A 24,888-nucleotide genomic window follows, 5' to 3' on the forward strand; every position below is an offset into this window, starting at 1 on the left:
TGGAAGAGTTTTTTGGACATTTTCAGCCATTTGAAAAAAAAAAAGTGTAGATGAACTACACAGCCTGGAAATCTTGAGAAAAAAAAATTAAAAAGTTCGGTAGGTCATGAATGTTTAAAAGTTTTGTAGATGCTACTCTATTCTCTGATATGCTACCAAAAAATAGACACAAATCTATCACAAAAAGTTAAAATTTATCAAAGCTTGCACAAACACAGACCATTCACGGCGCCACCACAGTTGAGAGAAATGTAAACAAAGGTAAAGATGCCGTATTAAATCATAACTGCATAAAATTAACTGGAGTACGTGCTGTCCTGTAACCATTTCAAAGCCACCTCCTGTTAACTCTTGCTGCGAGCTCAAGAGCTGTCCTCGCTGAAAACACTGTGTGACACTAATCCTTTCTTCGGGAACAAGGTGTCTCTTCAGTAAATGGCGGATAGCAGTAAGAAGTGATCTCTCATGGTTCTTGCAATGAGGAATGACATTTGGGGCAGTCATAAGTTCTATGTGTAGTTGCTACTGGGGTGGGAGAGGCGTCTGTGTTCCGAAAACACATGGTTCAAAGGTGAGTGTGATTTCCCTTCACCTCATGCTCAACTTGGGGTTTCTCTTGACACCAAGTCCTCCCTCTGGCACGCCTTTTGTTGTGAATGATTTCTTGGACCATCCCCATGAGATGCACCCACATCTTTCCTTCCTCTGACTCTCAGCTTCAATGCTACATCCATGGGTGGATGTGCTTAGGCCTGGGGTCTGTTTATGCCCATGCCTCCCCAGAAAATCTGTAGACCCAGTGGGGCTGGAATTTGATGTTGGGTTTATCCAAAGCACCCAGAATATTGCTTTGCACATGACGGTCACTCAGGGCATAGATGGATGAATGAATGAACGCATGCTTGACTGGGACATAGGAGAGCAATTATGTCCTTGTTTTCTACCCTGGTGAGACAAAGAAATCTATGTTCTCTTTATCATTTCTCAAAATGAGAAAACGGATTGGGAAAATCCACAACTGCCACACAACACCCCCGAGTCAGAGAAATGTCACATTGGGGAATTTTCAGTTTTGCTTACCCAGAAAGACCCCTCTTTTTCTTCATCCCTGTTTCCCCTGGCTCTGTATCTCCCACCCCTCAACCTGCATGGAGGGGGACCCTGGGGCTGAGACAGTTTACTTTTGCTTTTTTTGCCTTTCCCAGAGCAGAGGGGGAACCGTAATTTAGGCGGCTGCTAAAAATAGCTCCCCCAGTCCTGGAAAGAGAACTTGCTTATTTTTGAAATTGCTCCCTGCTCCCTCCCCAGCCCTGCTGGAGACTTGCACTACAAGCCAGATGCTTCTGAGCACTGTCCTGAGGCTGGCAGGGGAGTCACAGCATGGGGCCCCATCAACCAGGGGGTCCGAGCCCTGTCTGAGAGATGGACCAGCAGAAAAGTGGGAGGGATGAGAGGTATTTGTGTTCTCCAGGTCCTGTCCTAATCAGATGGGTCTCCCTCCCCACGGCCTCTTGGGGAGCACTGTGGGGGGACAGCCCACCAGCTGTGTGACGCAGCCACCAGATGTGGGAGAGGTCGCCAGGTCTGGAGACCTGGATCAAGTCCGAGGCTCACACAGCACATCTTTCCAAGCCTCAGATTTCCTCTTCTCTACAAGCTGGGATGATGGTCATATTTACCTTGCCAGGGTGTGTTGAAAGTCTGAGGTAAACTTTGACTATAGTAGGGCTCAGTGGATGATGACCATAACTTTGTTATGATTAGAATCACTGAATTTAGAGCACGCCGCTCTGTTTTAACAGGCAAGGCAATAGGACACGCGATAAACCAATTTGAATTGCTAAGTTGAACCACATGAAATTGATGATTTTGTAGATTGAGCATAATTGAATACCGTCACTTATATGATTCAAGCTAATAACACAGAAATCAGCAAATTTTCTGTAAAGGGGCAGGGACTGTAGACAATACTTACATGAAAGGGTGTGGCTGCATTTCAGAAAAACCATATTTACAAAAATGGGTTGAATTTAGCCTCTATAATATTTGCCAACCCCCATCAGACTATGTCAGTTTCATTCTTATGTAGAGTGAACTTTCTGTGATTCATACAGTCAGTGTCCAGGAATCTTCCCAATTATAACTGGAGCTTAGCTGTAGAGTTCATGATGGTGTTTATTATTACCAGACCCTGTTCCAAACACTTTACAAAGAGTAACTAATTTATTCTCACGACAACCCTATGAGGTAGGGGCTGTTATTATTGCCCCATTTTATGGATGAAGAAAGTGAGGCTCAAAGAGGCCGAGTAACTTGTTTGAGGTCCCATAGTTAGAGTGGGTAGCAGTTGAACAAAACCCAGCTGAGTTTGTAGGGTCAAGTTTGACATCTGCAAAATTCAGGCTGTTTCAGTTTGGAAGTGGGGGTTATCAAGCCTGTTTGCTGCTCACAAAGCATGGTCTTCAGGTCCTTAAAGGGGCAGCAGGCATGGTAGAGGTGGGCAGTGAGGAGATGGGTGGGCAGAGGACCTGGGATGGAAAAGCACAGACTCTTCTTTGGGAAGCTAAGCCCTGGGTCATGGCCCTGTGTCTGGGGCTGTTTCCTAGGTGACCTCCAGTGACACATGGAGGGTCAGTATATAGGGAGGAATCTCTGGCCTGTGGAGCAGGAAATTGTTTACATTCCTTATGTTCCATGCAGTATCTCTGGGGAATTCTGGGCCCCATTCCCAGACCTGGGCCCCAGGGGACCTGGTAGGAAGAGGGGGGCAAAGAGCAGGCTCCCCAGGATGTTTTAGTTCTGGTGTCAAGCCAAGGTACTTGTATACCTTGTTGATCCCCTTTGCCTACTAACTTAGCCACCAATGAGCAGGCCACTGGTCAGGACTCTGGCCTTGTGCACACCAGGCTTTTTCTCTTTATGCCATTCCCCTTGCCCAGAAAGGATTTCTTACCTCTGTACCTTTCCTTAGTCCTCTCACCTCTTTCAAGACTGGCTTGGTGCCACCTCCTGGAAGTCTTTTCTGACCTCCTCTTCACACCCCAGGCCCCCTTCCTAGTGCTGCCAAAGCCCCTGTCTCCTTAACCCTTCTGGCTTCCCTACCAAAAGGGGACCCCTCAAGGGAAGGGACTGTACCTTATTTGCTCTTGTGTCCTCACCACCAAGGTGAACCCCCGTGTCCAGCGTAGCCTCCACAGGCTAGAAACTGGTTCAAAGCAACCTGTTTGAAGCAACATCACCATCCACAAAAGCTTGTCCCTTCCCCTATAAGAAGTGGCCCTTGGACGAGTTGCCTGGGCTTTGGGAGTGTTAATGTCATCACCAGGAAGGGACAGTGATTTGAGGGTTGGGGGAAATAAATGAGGTAAAGCAGAAAGTTGCCAGCACAGTGACTGGCTCCTAGCAAGCACTTTGGAAGTGGCTATACGTATCCTTTCCTCCATGACCCCCATGCATGGAGTAGGGGAAGATGAGAGGAGAAGGCAGTTCGAATACCCCAAAGCTACAGCACTGGCCTCAAGTGCTAAAGTCAGGGTTCATGCATCAGCTTTGCTTTTGCAACAAGAGAACTGAGCCTGGAGTCAGAACATTTAGTTGTGAATTCCAGCTCTGCCTCTTAGCAGCAATGGGCACCATTGACAAGCCGTGTGACTGCTGGTAATACCATTATAAACCTCAATATTATTATCTGTTGGGGGGAGAGTAATGATGACCTCATAAAGTCCTTGTGAGGCTGACATGAGATTGCAGACCTGGGAAAACACTTGGTCCAGCTCTGAGGGAATGCTCAATCATGAATTATTGAGTCTGGATCTATAGAATGCTTGAGAAAGCTCTGAGTGAGGCTCAGCTTAGGGTGTTTCTTGGGCACATGCCTTATGGCTTAGTGGTTTATAGCTTTAAAGTCATGCCATCTGAGCTTGAGTCCTAGCTATGCTACTAATTGGCTGTGTGTCCTTAGGAAAGTTACTTAACCTTTCTGAACCATGGTTTGTCTTTTAAGGACTTTTTAAAGATGATGCCACATATCTCAGAGATTTGTTATGGGGATGAAATGTGGGTAGATCCCAGGGTCTGGTCTACACCAAGTCTCAAGTATTAATATTATTCTGCTTTTACTTATGACTTAGGAACAAGCATTGATGATATAGGGCTTTTGAAGTCCTAGTTAGTGTAAAAACTGGTATATAGAGGGCCACAGTTTGGGGGTAAGGGTTAGATTTTTCATCTTTGCAAGCCAAATGGGAGTATTGCACTCAAGTGATAGGAAGTACTTCCTGGCTTGGGGTGGAATGTGGGAGGCGTGCTCTGTGCACATGAGGAGAGCCTCTGGGGAAATCTTTGGGGCTGGAATGGAGCCAAACAGTATGGCTGACCAGGCCCCGCCATCACACAGGGAGGAACCCAGGTCCCAGAGAGCCTAAAACCTTGGCCCTCTGACCCATGTCTGGATAGTGTGAGAGCTGGAACTAGCCTCTGTCTCCTGAGTTAGGTATGATTTCTCCAGGATGTAAAAGGATGTGATTAAGAGTTAAAATCTGGCAGGAACCACAGTACTAGAGGAAAGCCTTGAAAGGGACCTTACAGTCCTACAGGAAGGCTATTTCTTCATTGATGGTTGTCTGTTTTAGGCCAGTTAGTCTGTGTTTAGGTACCCACAGGCGTGGGAAGACCTTGATCCCCCAGGGAGAAGAAGAAGGGACAAGGAAAGAGGATGTGGAGTGCACAGAGGTGTTGGTATTCAGTGAATATTCACGGAGAAAAAGGTGGGTGGTGGTAGGGATGGGTTGAATCCCTCTTTTGGGGTTTAAGTCCAGTGGATTTTGTTCTATTGTTGCTTCTCATTTTTCCATATTGCTCCTCAATTTATCTTTTTTTAAAAAATTTTTAGATTTATTATTATTTTATTATAAACATATAATGTATTTTTATCCCCAGGGGTACAGGTCTGTGAATTGCCAGGTTTACACACTTCACAGCACTCACCATAGCACATATCCTCCCCAATGTCCATAACCCCACCCCCTTCCTCCAGCCCCGCTCCCCCCAGCAACCCTCAGTTTGTTTTGTTGTGAGATTAAGAGTCACTTATGGTTTGTCTCCCTCCCGATCCCATCTTGTTTCATTTATTCTTCTCCTACCCCCCCAGGCCCCCCATGTTGCATCTCCACTTCCTCATATCAGGGAGATCATGTGATAGTTGTCTTTCTCCAACTGACTTATTTCACTAAGCATGATACGCTCTAGTTCCATCCACGTCATCGCAAATGGCAAGATTTCATTTCTTTTGATGGCTCCTCAATTTATCTTCAAGGTGGGCACCTCCATTGCTTCTCTTTATGAAGTGCTCTTGCAGAAAGGAACACTCTGGCCCCCTTCACTTTTCTGCTCCCTTCCCAGTGTCAGGGATGAGGCTTTCCCCTTCTAACCAGAGCTAGCTTAGAGCCCAAGGAAAATCCAAGCCCCTCAGGTCCAGACTTCCCAGTGGCCTAAGGCAAAGCTGGGTGGCTTCTTAAATCAGGCTGGGCAGATCCCTACAATGCCAGGCCTTGGTGATCTCTGCTGTGCCTGGAGAGGGCTTGTGGTTACAGGCTGTGTCTGGGCAGGGCAAGCATTGGCAGTAATGATAACAAAATCATAGCAGCAGTGCTGGCCTCCTTCAGAGAGTGCCCTGTGTGCTCCAGACATCTTATCTACATTATTGGACAGACTCTTCACCAAAACCCACTGAGGAAGGTGCTGTGATTATCTTGGTGTCACAGAACCCAAGGCTTTGAGAGGTTAAGACTTTAAGAAATGTGCTTCAGGTCACCCAGCTGGGAAGACAAAGCCAGAAGTCAAGTCCCAGTCATCTGACTTGGAAGATTGCTAGGGTGAAGGAGGCCTTAGCACAGGATGGATGAGAAATGCGGCAGTGGGAGGTGGAAGCTGTCCTCACAGTGGAGAAGAGGAAGATCTCAGGATCTCTGTAACCCTCTTCTGGCCCCAACCGCATCCTCAGGACTGGAGATATTTCTAAACAAAGCTGTCAAGATTTATCTTCTCTGATGGAGAGGAGTAATAGAGTAATAGGGTAATAGGCAATAGAGTAATAGGCAATAGAGTAATAGGGCTGTGGCAAGATGGGGAAAGGGGCCACTGATGTGGGAAGATGAGTACTAGACCACAGCCTGAACACTGGGGTCTTCAGTTTTAAGCCCAGCTCTGTCCCTAGCTGTGTGACCTCAGAGAAGACTTTTCCCCCTTTGATCTCAATTTTCTGCTCTATGCTCTAAAGCTACATGCGTTCCAGCAGAGAGCTTATGGTTTTAGTCTTAAATGTTCAAGTGGGGCCTCAACAGTCTTAAGAAACAGTTATTGGGAGTAAGGCATTCTGGGGAACATGAGTATAGTGGGGAGCTGTTAAACAGGCTGCCTCTTTAAAGGGTAAATACACAGTCTCCCCCTGGTGTTCAGGCCCTTCTCTGTGGGGACAGTACTTCCTGTTTGGAAGGTCAGTATCTCTGTCTCCTGTCCTCTTGAGGCCATACCGCCTCACTCCCTGTACTGGGGGAAAATGTTAAGAAGTATATAATGACAAATACAGCATAACCTGACCAATCAGAGCAGTCATGGCTGTAAACAGCTGGTATGAGACTATAACGGTGTGCCAACTGTATGCCCACCCTGCCCCCGACTCCTGATTTTTCCTAGGAAAGTCTGGCTCAAGAGCTGAAGAGCAAAAAGTTGAGGAGGTGAAGGCAGGGAGCAAGTTCACTGGTCTTCCCAGACATCAGCTCGTCCCTCCCTCGAACCCTATCATCCTGTCAGCTTAGCCTCACTGTGGCCTCTGGGAGTGTCCTTCTCATGCTTTGTCCCCTGAAAAAACAGCCTCTCCACTAGCTACAGCTGCATATTGGAGGCTGACGAAACAAAGGGGACTTAGTCTGTACTCTGCAGCATTATACCGAACTTGACAATGGGCAGGGGACCCGCAGGGTGGCTGACCCCAATCTGCTTGCAGAATTGGTGCTTTACTAAGCCTGATAGTCAGAGACCAGGGCTTTGCCTCACCTACTCTTGGCTACTGGCTATCAAGTCCCATAGAAAACCCCAAAAGCGTCCTTTCCTCTTTCATTTTCCTCAGATGCCAGCCTATTTTTGGTCTTTGCCACCAGGTACCAGGATTGCTGAGTTAGCTCACTGGCTTCCTACCTTATCCCCAGCCTTAGGACTGTTGCCTTGTCTCTTTGTAAAGGTTCCTGATTGCTTATCAACTTCTAGGAGTCAGAGATTTCAGCTAATATTTCTTGACTGATTAAGGAAGGCCTGTCTTTTCCATGAGCACATGCCATTTCCCAACTGAGCAAGAAATACTTACTGAGCACCACTAAATGCAAGGCATTTTATTAGCTGTAGAAATGGGAGGGGTATCAAAGAAGTAGGAAGCATGGCCCCACCCTCAAGAAGTCTTCACTATGCCTGTGGAGAACCAATATATAAACATAAAAAAGATAACCAATAATATGAGACCACTTCAGTGTGTTAATTGAGGCTCTTCTGGGTCTATTAAAAAGCTTGTCACAAAGGTTATAAAGAAAGATAAAATGGAGCTAGTAAAAAAAACCTCTAGAATGACAATTAAAATGCGTGATGACTTAGAGGCCTGATCAAATTAGACCGTTACTAGCTGGATTGTTAGGGCTTAGGAAATAAAGCAATGTTCACCAGAAGTTACCTTGAGTTCACTAGGAACAAGTTATGACACATTTATCTTTTTCTGATAAGGTTCTAGAGCTCCATTCTGAGGTACACCTTACATTTGGCATTTCTCAAATTCCACAAGGCTTCAGGAAAGATCTTGTATGCTGTCTTTATAGCAAAGAGGGCAAGATAAGAGTGTGGGTTCATGGATTCCAAGCTGGTTGAAGGACTGTTCCCTGAGAGCGTTGATGACTAGTCTGTTGGCATTCCCAGATGTTGTAGCTATGTCGTCTGGCTCTGTCTGAATCTTTTGTTGTAATCAACATTTTTAGCAATGGTATGGGTAACGAACATGAGTATATTCTGAAAGTTTCTGTTAATGACCAAATCTAGGAGAAATAGCTTAGAGTCAAACTCGAAAATACCCTTGTGGGTATGTGTACCAAAGCATTGAAAGAAGAAACATAAAGAGATATTTGCACACCCATGCTCATAGTAGCATCATTAATAATAACCAAAAGGAGGAAGCAACCCAAGTGTCAATTGATGGTGAATGGATAAACCAAATGTATATAAATACAGATGAATAGTATTCAGCCTTAAAAAAAATAGGAAGTTCTCATACATGCTATAACATGTGTGAGAGACATAAATAATGTCTTTAAGGTGTGAACCTTAAGTGAAATAAGTGAAATAAGCCAGTCACCAAAGGACAAATGCTGTATGACTTTAATCCCATGATTCTACTCATACTTCTGCTTAGAGTAGTCAAATTCATAGAGATAGCAAGTAAAGTGGTAGTCGCCAGGGGCTCAGGCGAGAGGGAAATGAGAAATTCGTGCTTAATGAGTACAGAGTTTCTATTTTGCAAGATGAAAAAATTATGGAGATACATGGTAGGGATAGTTGCACAGCAATGTGAATGCACATAAAACCACTGGACTGTATGCATAAAGATGGTTAAAATGATCAACTTGGTGTTGTGTATTTTATAATTTAAAAAAAAAAAAACCCTAACCCCAGGCCTGTGATAATAGGGAAAAAAAGTAGAATCTTTTTTATGTTTAATAAAAAACAATAACTTCCAAACTAAGATATACAAATACTGAACGAGGAGAGCATGGCTGGACAGCAGTGTTGTGGGTAAGCTCTCCCGAGCTTCAGGTTATCTGAAAGCATATTTGGGAACCAGTAATGGTCAAGGGTAGTTTTAACACTTTGGGGAAGCCTATGTACAGATAGTTGGGCTTATCCATCTAGAAGCTATGTGGCATCAACGACTAGGGCTAGCCAGTGTTTCTTTCCAAGCTCGGGCACTGTTGAACAAGTTTTTCCCAGGAGCCAACTAAAAACTTAACCCTTTCTGCTTCAATGACCACTCAACTGTTGGGTGTTCATGAATTTTGGTCTCTGGCCAAAGTGGTATTCTCTGTTCTTGGTTGGTATAGAAAATGAATCTGACCAGATCTCCTTCAGTATTGGCTCAACACTGTTCCAATGATCAGCCCCATTTCCTTACTCAGGGTTCACTCTGATGACTCCCTCAGGTTACCTCTCCCTCCAGATAGATGGGTGATAAACCCATGTTCTATTAATATTTCACATTCATTCAAACATGCCTGGGCACAATGGACAGAAACCCCGTGAGTCTCTGAAGACTTCTATCCTCTGCTCCCCAGGAGCCATGCCATATAATTAGCTTGCTGTCTCTTCTCCAGCCCACTTTAATCCTTCCCTTCCCACTGGATGAAACCCTTAAACCAGGCATCCATACATCTTAAAATGGATCTAGTGACTGAGTTGGCCCTGCTGAAAATGGCTCTGCTAGAGGAAAGGGACTGGGATATCCATCTGTACAGTCATGGAGAAGGTGCAATTTACGTTCTGTGACTACCACCCACCTCTGTTCTCTGAGGGCATGGAGGGAGTACCTGCAAGTGTTTGTGGCAGGAGACACTGGAGGGGATGATGGGGAGAGAATGCTTCCAGGTGGAAAGAAGCTGTGAGAGAAGGGAGGGTGGGCCTGATTGTTGGGTCGAGGGCTCCTAGGAGTTGGGCAAAGAAATAATGGTGGCTCAGTGACCACTGTCCCTGCCTACCTGGATGCCATTGCCTGACCCCTCTATGCTGTCTGTTTTCCTGTTCAGATCACAATGAGGACCTAGGACATCGACTTTGACTATCCCCCCTGGCCTGGAGTGATCATGGCCCCCCGCAAGAGGAGCCGCCATGGCCTGGGCTTCTTGTGCTGCTTTGGGGGCAGCAGCCTCCCTGAGATCAACCTCCGGGACAACCACCCTCTGCAGTATATGGAGTTTTCAAGTCCTATCCCGAACCCAGAGGAGCTCAACGTCCGCTTTGCAGAGCTGGTGGTCAGTGAGGGGACAGAGAAGGGAGGATGTTGATAATGGGGAGTGGGATTCTGGGGTAGGCAGAGCAGGACAGAAGGCAGAGACCCATGTGCTGGGATCTCTACCTATGAAACTCTGCTTCGGGTGAGGGTGAGCCCCCCAGGACACCTCAGCTATGAGGGAAAAATAAGTCATTTACTGGGAAGAATACCATGAAATATGTCCCTAGAAGAATGGACCTACCTCATATCTCCTGCTGGTTCTGGATCTCATGGTACAGCAGCTAGGCCATCTTGAAATGAATAGGTCCAGGCTTTTGTGAAATAAGGCAGTGAGGAGCTTCAAAGAATACCAGAACATTTGACACCTTCTTTCTGGAACTTCCCTGGAATTCTTTCAGAATACAAGAATACAAGAATACAGAATACAGAATACAAGAGCAAGGGACAAAGTTGGACTTTGTAGGCAGAGACCAGGTCCTCAAAGCAAGTATGATTAACTAGAAATATGGAGGTAGAGGTGCCTGTATTGTAACTGGTTCATGCCTGGTGCCAGGCTGGGTGATTATATTCCATGTCTAGCCTATGGCAGGTGGAAGCTCTGAGTTTGAGACTGGTCGCAGCTCTTCCTGACTCTGTGATGTCCATTCAGACTAGAGCAGCACTACACCTTTGTGAGAACCATTCACAAAGTGAGCATGTGAAATTCTATACTCTGACCACAAGGAGACAGAGCAGGAAAGAAGCATGATTCTTCTTCTTGGAGGTATGGTGGTGAGACAAAGTCAAGGAGACTCTCAGATCAGGGATGCCAGACCGCCCCCCCACCCCGGGATTCAGGGCTGAACCCTGTGTAGAGCAATGAATGGGAGAGAACAAAGTATTTACTAGTATAGAATGACATTTGGAACATGATTGGTGTTAGTACTTCCAAGATCTGTTTGTTTGTTTTCTGTTTATTTTACTCAGAATACTGCTGACAGTAAATATGTGGGTTTTTGATGCCAAGCAATTTCCTAGTTCATTGCAGACACCAACGAGTGTCCTACAACTTAACTCCATGCTGACACTAACTACCCAGAGTTCACACAGACCCCACAGAGGAAGGGCTCAGATCCACAGATGGCCCCCTACCCAGACACCAATCAGAAGTAGTAGGTCCCCATGTTGCCCTACACTTTAGAGAGACATGGCTGTAAGTCGTAAGTTCCCATGATCCTCTCCTCAGGTTGGATAATTTGCTAGAATGGCTCATAGAATGTAGGGGAGGGCTTCACTTACTACTATCAATGCATTATAAAGGATATTCTGAAGAATACAAATGAATAGCCAGATGAAAAACTATATTTCTTATATTGCCACAGCATGGACATTTTCTTTTAAATGAGTTTTGAAAGAAGGACAGGATGAAAGATGTTCCTCTCCTTGGCCCTTTTATTTAGTGAGTATTTATTGAGCATCTTTAGTGAGCAGGATTCCTTACAAAGTACTTTGACAAAAACAAGGATGAGTCACACAAGTCTTGTCTGCAAGGAGACTGGCATCTGCAAACAAACAGAGCAAACTAACATTGAGCCTGTTTTGCGCATTGAGCTAACACTGAGATTAGCATTGAGCAAATGAAAAATATTCCTTGAGAGCCCGCTGTATGCTGATCCAAGAACATAAAGTCTAATAGAGAAGACTGATTTTGAACAGTTATGACAAATGTAGTGAGTGTTTGGAAAGGGAACATTCATGGGCCTGTGGCAATGTCTAAACAGAGTTTAATTCTTGACTGAGGGTTAAAATGGTGCCCCCAAAGGATGACATTTCCATTGAGATCCAAAAGCAGATTGATGGCTGGAGAAGTGAATGGGGTTGCAGAGCAGTGACAGAGGTTGCCCCAGTAAGAGAAGCATAATATGTGAGTCTTCAGTCAGAAAAGAGCTGGGCCTTTAGGAGTTCACCATGGAAGATGAGAGCAACAGGACTTCATACTTGACCTTAAGAGTAACAGAAAGTCAATGGAGCAGGGTGGTCTTCTAAAAGAAGAAGGGTTATGGGTAGGACATTAAGAGGGTTTTAGTGCAATCCAAACTACGGAAAATGGTGACTTAGACTAAATGCTATTAGTGAGAATGGAGAGAACAGATTGAAGAGCTATTTAGGGGGATATATTGGACTTGCTGGGCTTGGGGTGACTAGAATCAGGGAATACCCAAGTTGCTGATGTGAGGAACTGGGTGGATGTTGGGACCCTATAAAAGACAGGAGATGCCAGATGAAACTCAGGGTTAGGGGCCAGAGTGATGAACTCAGTTTGCATGTTCTTTCTGTGCCTCAATTTCCACATCTTTAAAATGGGTTGTTGTAATCTTAATGAGTAAATATTAAGCACTTAGAACAGTGCCTGGCACGTAGTGATACTACATAAATGTGTGAGGTACCTGAGGGATGTCAAAATAGATGGGCATGGGAGGCAGTTGGATCCCAGGGTCTGGAGCTCAGGAAACTGGGAGGCTAGAGACACAGGTTTGAGAGAGTTTGGGGTAGTAACAGTCTTTACTGGGAAACATGGAAACAGACCCCAGGACCCCAGGATCCAGGTTGGTGCCCCGAGGGATTTCACCCATTTTTAATTTTTTAAAAGATTTTGTTTATTTATTTAACATAGAGAGAGCGATCACAAGTAGGCAGAGAGGCAGGCAGAGGGGAAGGGGAAGCAGGCTCCCCGCTGAGCAGGGAGTCTCATGCGGGGCTGGATCCCAAGACCCTGAGATTGTGACCTGAGCTGAAGGCAGTGGCTTAACCCACTGAACCCCCCCAGGTGCCTGCACCCGTTCTTAATTTTTACTATGACTAGCAATTTTTTAAAAATACCTTTGGCTCACCTTATATTCACCTTATTTTTCTATTGGACAGTTCTGATCTATGTAAAGGAAAATCTTCAAGTTCTTCCTTAAAGTATAGGGATAAGAGTTATTGATATTTAAGACTTATATTTTCTTAGATATTACTTTCACTGTTCGTCCTTGAAAATATAAAGATTATTAATAATGTGCCTTATTATCTTTTCAAAAAATATTTTATTTAGTTATTTGAGAGAAAGAGAGAGAGAGAATAAGGAAGGGGCAGTTGGAGAGAGAGAAGCAGACTCCTGGCTGAGCAGGGAGCTCAACATGGATCTCAATCCCAGGACCCTGAGATCATAACCTGTGTCCAAAGCAGATGCTTAGGTGCCCCTACTTTATTGTCTTAATGCAAGTATTGCTTTTTATTTAAAAAGAAAGCTCACAATAATTGAGCTGAAAAGCAGGCTATTTCCTGTGGCCTGTTAACTCTTTCTTTTATGAGCCTTAGCACAGCTCATGAATCACAAGAGAAAAGTCTTCAATAAGAGAGCGTCTTAGAGCCCATCTAGTGCAGCCAAACCTACAGTGTCACTCCAAACTACATATGGAATGACCCTACATTTGATGATATCAGAACTACCCAACTCTACTCCTAGTCGAGTGGAACCTCCAGCCTTGTGTGGGCGGAGGAGCTGCCCCTGACAGGCACACCTCCATGGGAAGTGGGTCAGAACCTCCCTTTCCACGGCATACTCTTCTTGCCAAGAGAGAACGGCTTCTTGTCCTCACCAGTTCTTCTCAGCCTGTGCTGAGACCATGCTGAGGTTGAGGGGAGCCAGAATTTCTGGGGTAGAAACACAAAGGACAGGGAGACTTGCAGGATGGGGCAAAAACTAGATCTATAGACTGAGTGCTTTGTCAGGCCTTGACTTATGATGTTGACCAGCTTAAGAAGGACAAAAGAATAAAGAGCAGAAACCTGGGGCAAGACGGTTAGGAACTTGCAAAGCAATGCAGGAAGGAGTTGAGCAGGGAATAGGGAGTTGGAGGAGGAGGATGGATTTGTAGAGACAAGTGGGAGTGGACAGGAAGTAAGGGAAGCATGAATGAAGCAGCCCAGGCTTGGGTGGATGTAAGGGAATGAGGGTGGGGGTGTGGGGCTGTATTTCTAGCTGAAGAAGAATTGCCCTATCATGCTTTGATACTCTCTGGAGGGAGACAGTAGACTGAGGGATAGGTTTGGAGGAGTTACAATTTCCTGAAACACTGAATATTCTAATGTCAACCATCTCTGGGTCTGACATATTTCTTGTCTTTGCAGGATGAATTGGATCTCACTGACAAGAACCGAGAGGCTGTGTTTGCACTGCCTCCGGAGAAGAAATGGCAGATCTACTGCAGCAAGAAGAAGGTGCCATGTCTGACCCCTTCCACGGCCACCTCAGGGTCCCCAGCATGGGGCAGCTCTTGCCTCCATGCTTGCTCACTCAGTCAACAGATATTTATTATATGCCGCATCATTCTAGGTGTTGGAGGCAAAAAAATTCCCCACTCTCATGGAGCTGACCCTCTGGGAAATGGGATTCTGTTTTCCAGAAATCTTTGGTGCAGGTGCCCACTGGGTTCCAGGAGCAGGACTAGGTCCAGGAGACACCAAGATGACAAACCTATACTCTCTTCCCATGCCTGCCTAGAGAGTGTGTTGTCCTGTGCTGTGTACCTAAGGGCTGCCTTGTGTTGTGAGGTATCAGTTTGGAGCCAGGGTGGCCTCTTCAGGATCTTTGGCCCCTCTACCCATCCCAGGCTTGGCCTTATGGAGCAGCAAGTATATCAAGGTCACACACTGGTCTCCATTCTCCCCACTTTCTCCTTCCCCTCTTCTTCATTAAGAGATGTCATTGGTCTCCTGATTATGGTCCTCCTTAGGAAGGGGTGTTCCAGGCGCCAGTTGGGGCTTCATTAAATCTTATCTCCTCCCCTCTGCTTCCCTTGGTCTTTCTCCATATCTGTGTCTCTCCTATACATCTTTTTGTCTGTATCTCTCTTGCACCCCTTCTATTTTATTAGTCTCTATCTTTCTTGGTCCATCTTCATTGTCTCCCCTCCATCCTCCCATTTTTTAAAAAATTTTTTATTAACATATAATGTATTATTAGCCCCAGGGGTACAAGTCTGTGAATCACCAGGTTTACACACTTCACAGCACTCACGATAGCACATACCCTCCCCAATGTCCACAACCCCACCACCCTCTCCCTCCCTCCTCCCCCCACAACAACCCTCCTTTTTTTTTTTTTTTTTTGTGAGATTAAGAGTCTGTTATGGTTTGTCTCCCTCCCAATCCCATCTTGTTTCATTTGTTCTTTTCCTGTCCCCTAACCCCCCACGTTGTATCTCCACTTTCTCATATCACACCCTCCCATTTTTAAGACTAGCAGCTTGTTCCTTTGACCTTAGAGTATAGGAATTTGGGAGTTAGGACCCAGTTATTCCTGCACCTGAGGCTCGGACCTGCTCCTGCTGGGAGGAGACAGGCAGGTCTGGGCAGTCCTGAGCCTTTGCTTCTTTATGTTTCCTGAGTCTGTTTGTTCATGGCTCTTTTCATCTTCTCCTCACCCAGGGTATTTGTCTCATCTGGGGCTCCATGACCTTATAAAATTGGGGATTAGGGGCACCTGGGTGGCTCAGTGGGTTAAAGCCTCTGCCTTCGGCTCAGGTCATGATCCCAGGGTCCTGGGATCAAGCCCCGCATCGGGCTCTCTGCTCAGCAGGGAGCCTGCTTCCTCCTCTCTCTCTGCCTGTCTCTCTGCCTACTTGTGATCTCTCTCTCTCAAATAAATAAATTCTAAAAAAATTTTAAAAAAATAAAATAAAATTGGGGATTAGACTGCTATAACATTCTAGAGTTGGAAGGAGCTGAGAAACTTTTCAGTCTGGTCCTTTCTTCTGCATATGAAGTGAGGACAGCCTAGGGAGGCAGTGGACTTGCCTGAAGGTCCCAGCCAGTCGTGGCCAGTGGCCGCACCATTGCTAGAACCCAGACCTGCTGGAGTCTGAGGGCCTGTGGCAAGATGTAAGGGCTATGTACACTAGTCTAGTATACTTGATGCACATTTATTAGGTAGAATACTGCAGAATACCTGCAGAATATTATGTGCTGTGTCCAGAGCTCTTATAGTGAAAATGAAGATCTTTAAAAAGTGCAAGTTATGAGAGGGAGGGAGGAGAAAACTAACTTCAGGAGTAGTTTATCATGTCTTGTGCTTCTCCACTTTCCAAATGGATTTACTATGGAGTTCCTGCAAGTGGATCTCTTGCACAACTTCAATAAAAAATGAATTAAAATGTAAGAACAACTTGTTCTACCTTCCAAACCAGATTGCTTGTAATCTCCCTCCATACTTTCACACACCCCTTTCTTGCTATGTGGTGCTTCCTCTATCCTTATCATCCTCCCCACCTGTATTAGCTTCAGTAAGAAGTTGGGGCATCTAACACAGAAGGCTCTTGAGGGGTCTCTGAGAGAAAGCCCCCACCCTGGGCTTCCACAGCCCACTATAGACTCTTTTACTACAGAGCATTTGTCACTCTACCTCTGGCACTAGACTATTCTCTGGAAGACAGAGACTGACTTTTTTTTTAATTTATTTTTTTAATTAATATATAATGTATTATTAGCCTGAGAGGTACAGGTCTGTGAGTTGTCAGGTTTACACACTTCACAGAACTCACCATAGCACATACCCTCCCCAGTGTCCATAATCCAACCACCCTCTCCCTACCTCCCTCCCCCCAGCAACCCTTAGTTTGTTTTGTGAGATTAAGAGTTTCTTATGGTTTGTCTTCCTCTTGATCCCATCTTGTTTCATTTTCTTCTTCTCTACCCCTAACCCCCCACTTTGCCTCTCAAATTCCTCAAATCAGGGAGATCATAATGATAATTGTCTTTCTCTGATTGACTTATTTCACTCAGCATAATACCCTTTAGTTCCATCCACGTTGTTGCAAATGGCAAGATTTCATTTCTTTTGATGACTGCACAGTATTCCATTGTATATATATACCACATCTTCTTTATCCATTCATCTGTTGATGGACATCTAGGTTCTTTCCATGGTTTGGCTATTGTGGACATTGCTGCTATAAAAATTCAGGTGCACGTGCCGCTTCAGATCACTACATTTATATCTTTAGGCTAAATACCCAGTAGTGCAATTGCTGGGTCATAGGGTAGCTCTATTTTCAACTTTTTGAGAAACCTCCATGCTGTTTTCCAGAATAGCTGCACCAGCTTGCATTCCCACCAACAGGGTAGGAGGGTTCCCCTTTCTCCACATCCTTGCCAGTATCTGTTGTTTCCTGACTTGTTAATTTTAGCCATTCAGACTGGCATGAGGTGGTATCTCATTGTGTTTTGATTTGTATTTCCCTGATGCCGAGTGAAGTGGAGCACTTTTTCATAGTCTGTTGGCCATCTGCATGTCTTCTTTGCAGAAATGTCTGTTCATGTTCTCTGCCCATTTCTTGATTGGATTACTTGTTCTTCAGGTGTTGAGTTTGATAAGTTCTTTATAGATTTCGGATACTAGCCCTTTATCTGATATGTAATTTGAAAATATCTTCTCCCATTCTGTCAGTTGTCTTTTGGTTTTGTTGACTGTTTCCTTTGCTGTGCAAAAGCTTTGATCTTGATGAAGTCCCAATATTTCATTTTTGCCCTTTCTTCCCTTGCCTTTGGTGGTGTGTCTAGGAAGAAGTTGCTGTAACTGAGGCTGAAGAGATTGCTGCCTGTGTTCTCCTCAAGATTTTAATGAATTCCTTTCTCACATTGAGGTCTTTCATCCATTTTGAGTCTATTTTCATGTGTGGTGTAAGGAAGTGATCCAGTTTCATTTTTTCCACATGTGGCTGTTCAATTTTCCCAACACCATTTGTTGAAGAGACTGTCTTTTTTCCATTGGACATTCTTTCCTGCTTTGTCAAAGATTAGTTGACCATAGAGTTGAGGGTCTATTTCTGGGCTCTCCATTCTGTTCTGTTGATCTATATGTCTGTTTTTGTACCAGTGCTATACTATCTTGATGATGACAGCTTTATAATAGAGCTTGAAGTCTGGAATTGTGATGCCACCCACTTTGGATTTCTTTTTCTTTTCTTTTTTTTTTTAAAGATTTTATTTATTTATTTGACAGACAGAGATCACAAGTAGACAGAGAGGCGGGCAGAGAGAGAGGAGGAAGCAGGCTCCCTGCTGAGCAGAGAGCCCCATGTGGGGCATGATCCCAGGACCCTGGGATCATGACCTGAGCCGAAGGCAGAGGCTTTAACCCACTGAGCCACCTAGGTGCCCCTTGGCTTTCTTTTTCAACATTCATCTAGTTATTCAAGGTCTTTTCTTGTTCCATATAAATTTTAGGGTTATTTTCTTCCATTTCTTGGGGAAAAAATGATGGTATTTTGATAGGGATTGCATTAAATGTGTAGATTGCTTTAGGTAGCATAGACATTTTCACAATATTTGTTCTTCCAATCCATGAGCATGGAACACTTTTCCCTTTCTTTGTGTCTTCCTCAATTTCTTTCATGAGTACTTTATAGTTTTCTGAGTACAGATTCTTAGCCTCTTTGGTTAGGTTTATTCCTAGGTATCTTATGGTTTTGGGTGCAATTGTAAATGGGATTGACTCCTGAATTACAGAGACTGACTTTTTTCTCAGTAATTTCAGGGCTCAGAACAGTGGTTGGCATGTAGTAGACACTCATTTAATGCCTATGGGATGGATAAATGATGAGCTGGCAGAGGCAGAAAAGTGTATATTTGATGATGCATTTGTTTTTAGTTCTACGATTCCCTTCCCAAGGTCAGAAGATAGGATTGGGGGTCTTCCATCATGAAGAGTTAACACATAGCCATGTAGAAATCATAAAGGCCAAATCAAGGCAGCTTTCTCACTGATCTAAAATTTGAATTTTGTGAAACGAAATTGTGAAGTTTGAGTAGATAGAGCTGAGGGATACAGGGCAAAGTCCAGGTCAGCTGACAGACAGGTGGTTTGTCAGCAGGGTTCTGCAAGAGGAGGCAAGTTTTTGTGCATATTTGAAAGCAGAAAATTAGCAGAAGGCAGGTGAAGAGGAACGTCCAAATAAGACAGGGACAGGAAGGAGCAGGGTGTATGTAATGTTCATGGAAAATGCACATACCTGTGTCACTGGCTGAAGGACAGGGCTAGATCTTCAATCAACGTTAATATTTACTCAACTCTCATTGTTCTTGCCCATCCTGGGGAAGGATTGAAGCTTTCCCTTGGCACCTGAGGGCTGGGCCAAAGGCCCTGTGCTCTGGGTTCTGCCAGAGCTATAGCTACACCAAGCCCTACCAAGTCTCTCCATAACCCAGGGCTTTGGGAGTCTCTCTCCCTCTTTTAGTGAAGTTACTATTCACAGAGTGCCTACCATGTGCCAAATGCTTTATATCAGTGCTTCTCAGACAATCTGGGAGAAAAAGCAAGTTTTTTTTTTTTAAGTTCCAAACTCTCAAAAACCAATACTTTTGTAAAATACAATAAGAATGGTATTAGAAAGTAAAATTTGAAAAAACAGATGTATAAAATATAAGCACAGATTTTTATCAGGTTCAATAGACATAAAATTATATTTTATTAAGAAGCAAAAAGGTAACAGATACAACAGGGAAAAAAAGAATTTATTTTTAATTATCTACCTTGTTCATGGAAAATGCACATACCTGTGTGATTTCTGCCTGTGTCACTGGCTGGTCATGAGAGTCAGTGTTCATTATCTATGTTTTTACCATGGAAGAAATGGAAGCCTGGAGAGATTTTGAAACTTCCTGGAAGTTATCCCTATCTGGGTGGGGCTGGAGAGTGAATCTGCTGTCAGAGAATGAAGCTCAGGACCTCAGGCCATGGGCCCATCTTGCCAGGTGGTCCATACAGTCTTTCTCCTTCTTCCAGGAGCAGGAGGACCCCAACAAATTGGCGACCAGCTGGCCTGACTATTACATTGACCGCATCAACTCTATGGCGGCGGTGAGCGATGGCTCCTCCCCTGCCCCCGCCCCACCTGGAAAAGCCAATGGGGAGAGTGATCCTGTCGCATCTTTCCCTGCCCTTCACACCCCACTCACTGGGGATCAGTAGAATTCCAGTTACTTTTTTAATCATAATGTCTCCCTTCTCTGTGTGACTCAGAGGTCCCCAGGCATTTAAACACTTATTAACCATTGGTATATCACACAGTCTTGGAAAATAGGCTGAGCCAATAATTTTCCCCATTCCACAGATGAGGAAAGTGAAGTCTGGGATTGGAACCTGGGTCTTCTCAGAATCTGACCCTCTTAGGAAACCATTCCTTGAGACCCCACCCTTTCTGAGTCAACAGTGGCTCCTGGGTCACACCTGGGCTCTGGGGGGTGCTGGCAGCTGGGAATCAGGCAGCCCAGCAGGACCTCTACCCCTTTCCACCTACCTCAGATGCAGAGTCTGTATGCCTTTGATGAGGAAGAGACCGAGATGAGGAACCAAATTGTGGAAGACCTGAAGACAGCTCTCCGGACACAACCCATGAGGTGATCTCATGTTTCCCCTTCCCACTTCCTTCCACACCCCTTCACTTGGTGGTCCCCCACAATTTTCTGAAGCTTAACCCAAAGCTCTGCTCCCATCCCAGGCTCCTTACCATCTCCACAGCTTCCTCCCACCTCCCCACCGCCGGCATCTCCTAGAGCTCTCTGCACTCTGTTCCACTTCCTGCTTCCTACAAGCTCTCTCTCTGAAGAGCTGGGAGGTTGCCAGAGGAAGGGCATGAGGGGAACCAGGGTAGAGGGCAGAGGAGTGTGGCATAAACCTCAGGTCCTGAAGAGCTATCTGAACAGAAATTGAGAGCAGGTACTTGTTTTTCTTGAGAGAACAGAATGGGAGAGAAGGAGGTCTTATGTACAAAGTACGTAAGAAAGAGCCCTGAGAAACAGTGTCCCTACCATGGAGGAGGGCAGTGTGGGCGAGAGAGACTCTAGCCACTAGGGGGAGATGTGGTGTCTGTGGACCAGATTCCACCACCTAGAGTGATGCAGGCAGGGCAAAGGGAATGATTTTGAGAAGGAACCTTCCCCCTTCCCAGGCCATACTGCACAAACGTCCAAAGTGGGCTAAGAGCCACAGCTTCTTCTCGTGCCAGAGAGCTGGCTTGTAGCTGCTCATGGGAGCTGACTGTTAAGTTTTCAGCAGTTTTGCAAGCTGCTTTTTAAACATGGCTATCATTAGAATATAAGTGGCATAAACTTAAAACTAAATAAATCATACCAAAAACAAAAGTAATAAATACTTGAAACTTTTCACTCCCTAATTACCTAATGATCTTACTACATTTTAGTTTTATGTATGCTCTCGACTGTTATATATGCTCTTGAGTTTATATTCGTTGTATATGCCTGGTGGAAATACAGCTGACACTGAACAAGGAGGGTGTTAGGGGTGCCAAGCCCCGTGCAGTCGAACATCTGCATATAACTTTTGACTCTCCCAAGACTTAACTACTAACCATCTACTGTTGACCTGCAGCCTTACTGATAATATAAACAGTTGATTCGTACCTATTTTATATGTTACATGTATCTTATACTCTTACAACAAGGGAAGCTAGAGAAAAGAAACTGTTAAGAGAATCATAAGGAAAATGTAACCACACTATTATACTCTGCTTACTGAAAAACTTCCCATATAAGTGGACCTATACAATTCAAACCTGTGTTATTCAAGGATCAACTGTGCTATAAATGTTGCATTTCTTCCCAACTCCATGTTCAGTGTTGTCACATTGATAGCTTGAAATCAGCTATGCTGGGGATATGTATACCGTGGAAATTGGCAAACACTATCATCAGGCTTTTATTTCTTTCTTCAGAGAGCCAGTTGTTAAATGTTTTTACCAGCATACTGGTCTGCGTGTGTGTGTGTGTGCGTGTGTGTGTGTGTGTGTCTGTGGTTTGGGCTGAGTTCTCTACTTTCTCTACTTTGGGAGCCTGGACTAGAGCCTCAGGAGAATGGGAGCATCTTAATCCTGCATGGTTCCAGGGGTGGGGCGCTTGTAGGAAGGGGGTGCAGGAAGGATGAGGACATCGAGAAGGAGAGAGGTTGAGGGAGGTTCGCCAGGTTTCTCTCCCACTTCAGTTTACTGTTCTTTCCCTTAATAAAATTCTGACAGTCACGGTGGACAGTCATGTTAGAAATTCTCAGAATATAGAAAAGCATATGATAGAAACAAATAATACCTATTTCAATGACTTAGAGAGTATATTTCATTTTGTAGAGATATTTATATAATAGTGTGGAAATACACAAATATACTTGGGACCAAATGTATTAACTATATGCAATGGTTCCCTCACTCCATTTATGACATTTCCTTGGACCGTTACTGTTTTATGAATTCGAGTGTTCTAAGCATCTTTGTGTGTATGTGTGTGTAAAGACACGTGTGCCGTGGGTAACTTTGACACCAGATGAAAACTATTGACCTCTTATCAAAATGATGCTTTTAAATAACAAAATAGATAAGATGAAAAATAAGCCACTTAACGTGAAATACAGTTACCAAATATGAAACATTTGTGAGATAGCGATTAAGGTGCTTCTTTATGTCTTAAGTGGTATGAGCTGGCAACCACCATGATATTGAAGTGTTGATGAGTAGAAAGGATAGTCTGAGACACCTGTAACAGCTATAGTTTGATATGAAAATGGCTAATTTCTTTGGGTGACAAAGTCACAGGTTCTACTAATCCCACTATAGTTTATTGTCCACGTTCATCATAAGAGGAAATGATACACTTCAGGTAGAGGTTACCAAAAATAAAAGTATAACTTATTTTTCCCATCCACATTCACAGACTTCTGCAAGATAGCCATTGGCCCCTTAGGGGAACACAGACTCCAGGTTAAGAACCTCTGAACTAACACTTTTTTTAAAAAGCTTTTTGTTAATATTCAAGATAACTTAGCTATTTTCTTCAGGATCCTTTGAAGGGTGCCTTTCCCAGCCTTGGTCCTGTGATTCAGTGACTCTGATGTTCCCCCCATTTGGAGGTTCTCTTTGTCTTCTGACTGTAATTCTCTTAATTCCCATCCTCTCTGGAGATGAATTTTCAGGTTTATTAGCCGTGATAATTATAGTAATAATTATTGCAATCGTTCCCTTCATGTGTATACCATCACAGCCAGGCGACTGACAGCCGATGACCTGCAAAAGCATGGTATTTAAGGTGCAAATAAGGCACAAGTCTCCTGTGAGGGGGATAGGATTTTAATGCCTTAGATAAACTCACTAAATGAACCAAATGGCTACTGTAGGTGGGACACGGTGTTACACAGGTCCCGGGGTAACTATTTGCAAAGTGTATACAGAATCCTATACAAATTCAGGATACCTGTTGTGCTAATGGCGCTGGCCTGGACAGGTTCGTGACTCGCTTCATTGAGCTGGAGGGTTTGACCTGTCTGCTGAATTTCCTCCGGAGCATGGACCATGCCACCTGTGAAAGTCGTATCCACACCTCCCTCATCGGTTGCATCAAGGCTCTGATGAACAACTCCCAGGGACGGGCGCATGTGCTGGCACAGCCAGAGGCCATCAGCACCATTGCGCAGAGTCTGCGCACAGAAAACAGCAAGACCAAGGTGGCCGTGCTGGAGATCCTGGGTGCTGTGTGCTTGGTTCCTGGTGGCCACAAGAAGGTGCTGCAGGCCATGCTCCACTACCAGGTGTACGCAGCTGAGCGGACCCGCTTTCAGGTGAGGGGCTAGCTGAGCGCTTATATGAAGAGACATAAGGGACCTCAAGAGATATGGGTTTGGCTAGGATAATAGTCCCCTCACTAGACCATGGGTTCCTTGAGGCTGGATTCTTGGTATATGGGTCGACGTCTCTGAGCTCAGTGCCTGATGAATCACAGAGGTTGAGTCCGGAATGGACCTGAATGCAGTTGCTGGGGCCAAGATTTTAAGCCCTATACCTGGGCCAGTGCTTACTGTGGGGACCCCAAGAACAGTGCTGGATACTTAAGTCATGCTATTCTCTTTTCTTCTCCCTGATCTGCCCCAGAAAAGTAATGAGATAGTAAGTATAAAGTGTCTTATGTAGAGTAAGTGTCAATAGATCTAAACTGTCACTAAAAATGCTATGGTTTATCTGTATAAGCTATTTGTATATTCTGTCATAAAAGGTTTTTAAGCACTTACTCTGTGTGGAAAGTGGCCCCTGACCCTTTGCCAAAGAGGTAAAAGGCAGTGTCCATGCTGTCAGGGAGCTGGGCAGGAAGATTTATGAGCTGTAAGCAGCTGGAGCTGTAAACAGCTCTAACGTGCTGAATCAGCATTTTGGCACAGCCCTACAAAATAAACTAAGCTCTGGAGGTGAGTGGCAGGACTGAGACTGAGGCGTGGAGAGGCAAAGGACACTTCTTGGAAAAGCTGAGCTTTTAGGAAGGCCCAGGGTAAGCTAGATTGATTGGGTATAGCAAGCAAGTGGGGCATGCTAGGTCTTTAGAATGGTGGGAACACGGGCACAGAGGCTGGACTTGTAGGGTCCTGAGCCCGCCTTTTCTCTCCTGTCCTGCCTTTCCATCCAGACACTGCTGAATGAGCTAGACCGAAGTTTGGGCCGGTACCGGGATGAAGTGAATCTGAAAACAGCTATCATGTCCTTCATCAATGCTGTCCTCAATGCTGGAGCTGGAGAGGTGAGGCATCTTCTCCTTGCCCTTACTGTTCCTGGACTTTCTGGCCCCAGGGGAGTGTGTGCAAGTGCCTCCTGGGGATGTAGCAGAGGGATGGGGCCAAGACCTCCAGTTGGTGGGGCTGTCACTACCATCACTGTCTTCCAATTACCTTTATCAACTCTTGCCTCTTTCACTTGGGGCTGAGAAAGAATGGATTATCATGAACCTTGCTGTCATGAGGGGTTCTTGAGGAGTTTCTTGCATGGGTAGCATTGTGCATTAGGTGA

General features: G+C 44.8%; 1 protein-coding gene across 4 annotated transcripts in view; it reads left to right on the plus strand.

The window, feature by feature from the left end:
* Positions 1-24,888, plus strand: part of DAAM2 (dishevelled associated activator of morphogenesis 2) — a 118,113-nt gene that overhangs the window by 52,345 nt on the left and 40,880 nt on the right. For all 4 annotated transcript variants that reach the window (XM_032339829.1, XM_032339833.1, XM_032339832.1 and 1 more), the window contains exons 2-7: positions 9,831-10,055; positions 14,189-14,278; positions 19,842-19,916; positions 20,361-20,455; positions 23,342-23,675; positions 24,512-24,622. In XM_032339829.1, coding sequence (XP_032195720.1) covers positions 9,888-10,055; positions 14,189-14,278; positions 19,842-19,916; positions 20,361-20,455; positions 23,342-23,675; positions 24,512-24,622 — 873 coding nt within the window. In that variant the 5' untranslated portion in view covers positions 9,831-9,887. The remainder of the gene's footprint in view (positions 1-9,830; positions 10,056-14,188; positions 14,279-19,841; positions 19,917-20,360; positions 20,456-23,341; positions 23,676-24,511; positions 24,623-24,888) is intronic.

This window comes from Mustela erminea, chromosome 4 (genome assembly GCF_009829155.1).
Source record: "Mustela erminea isolate mMusErm1 chromosome 4, mMusErm1.Pri, whole genome shotgun sequence".
Classification (NCBI taxonomy): Eukaryota; Metazoa; Chordata; class Mammalia; order Carnivora; family Mustelidae; genus Mustela; species Mustela erminea.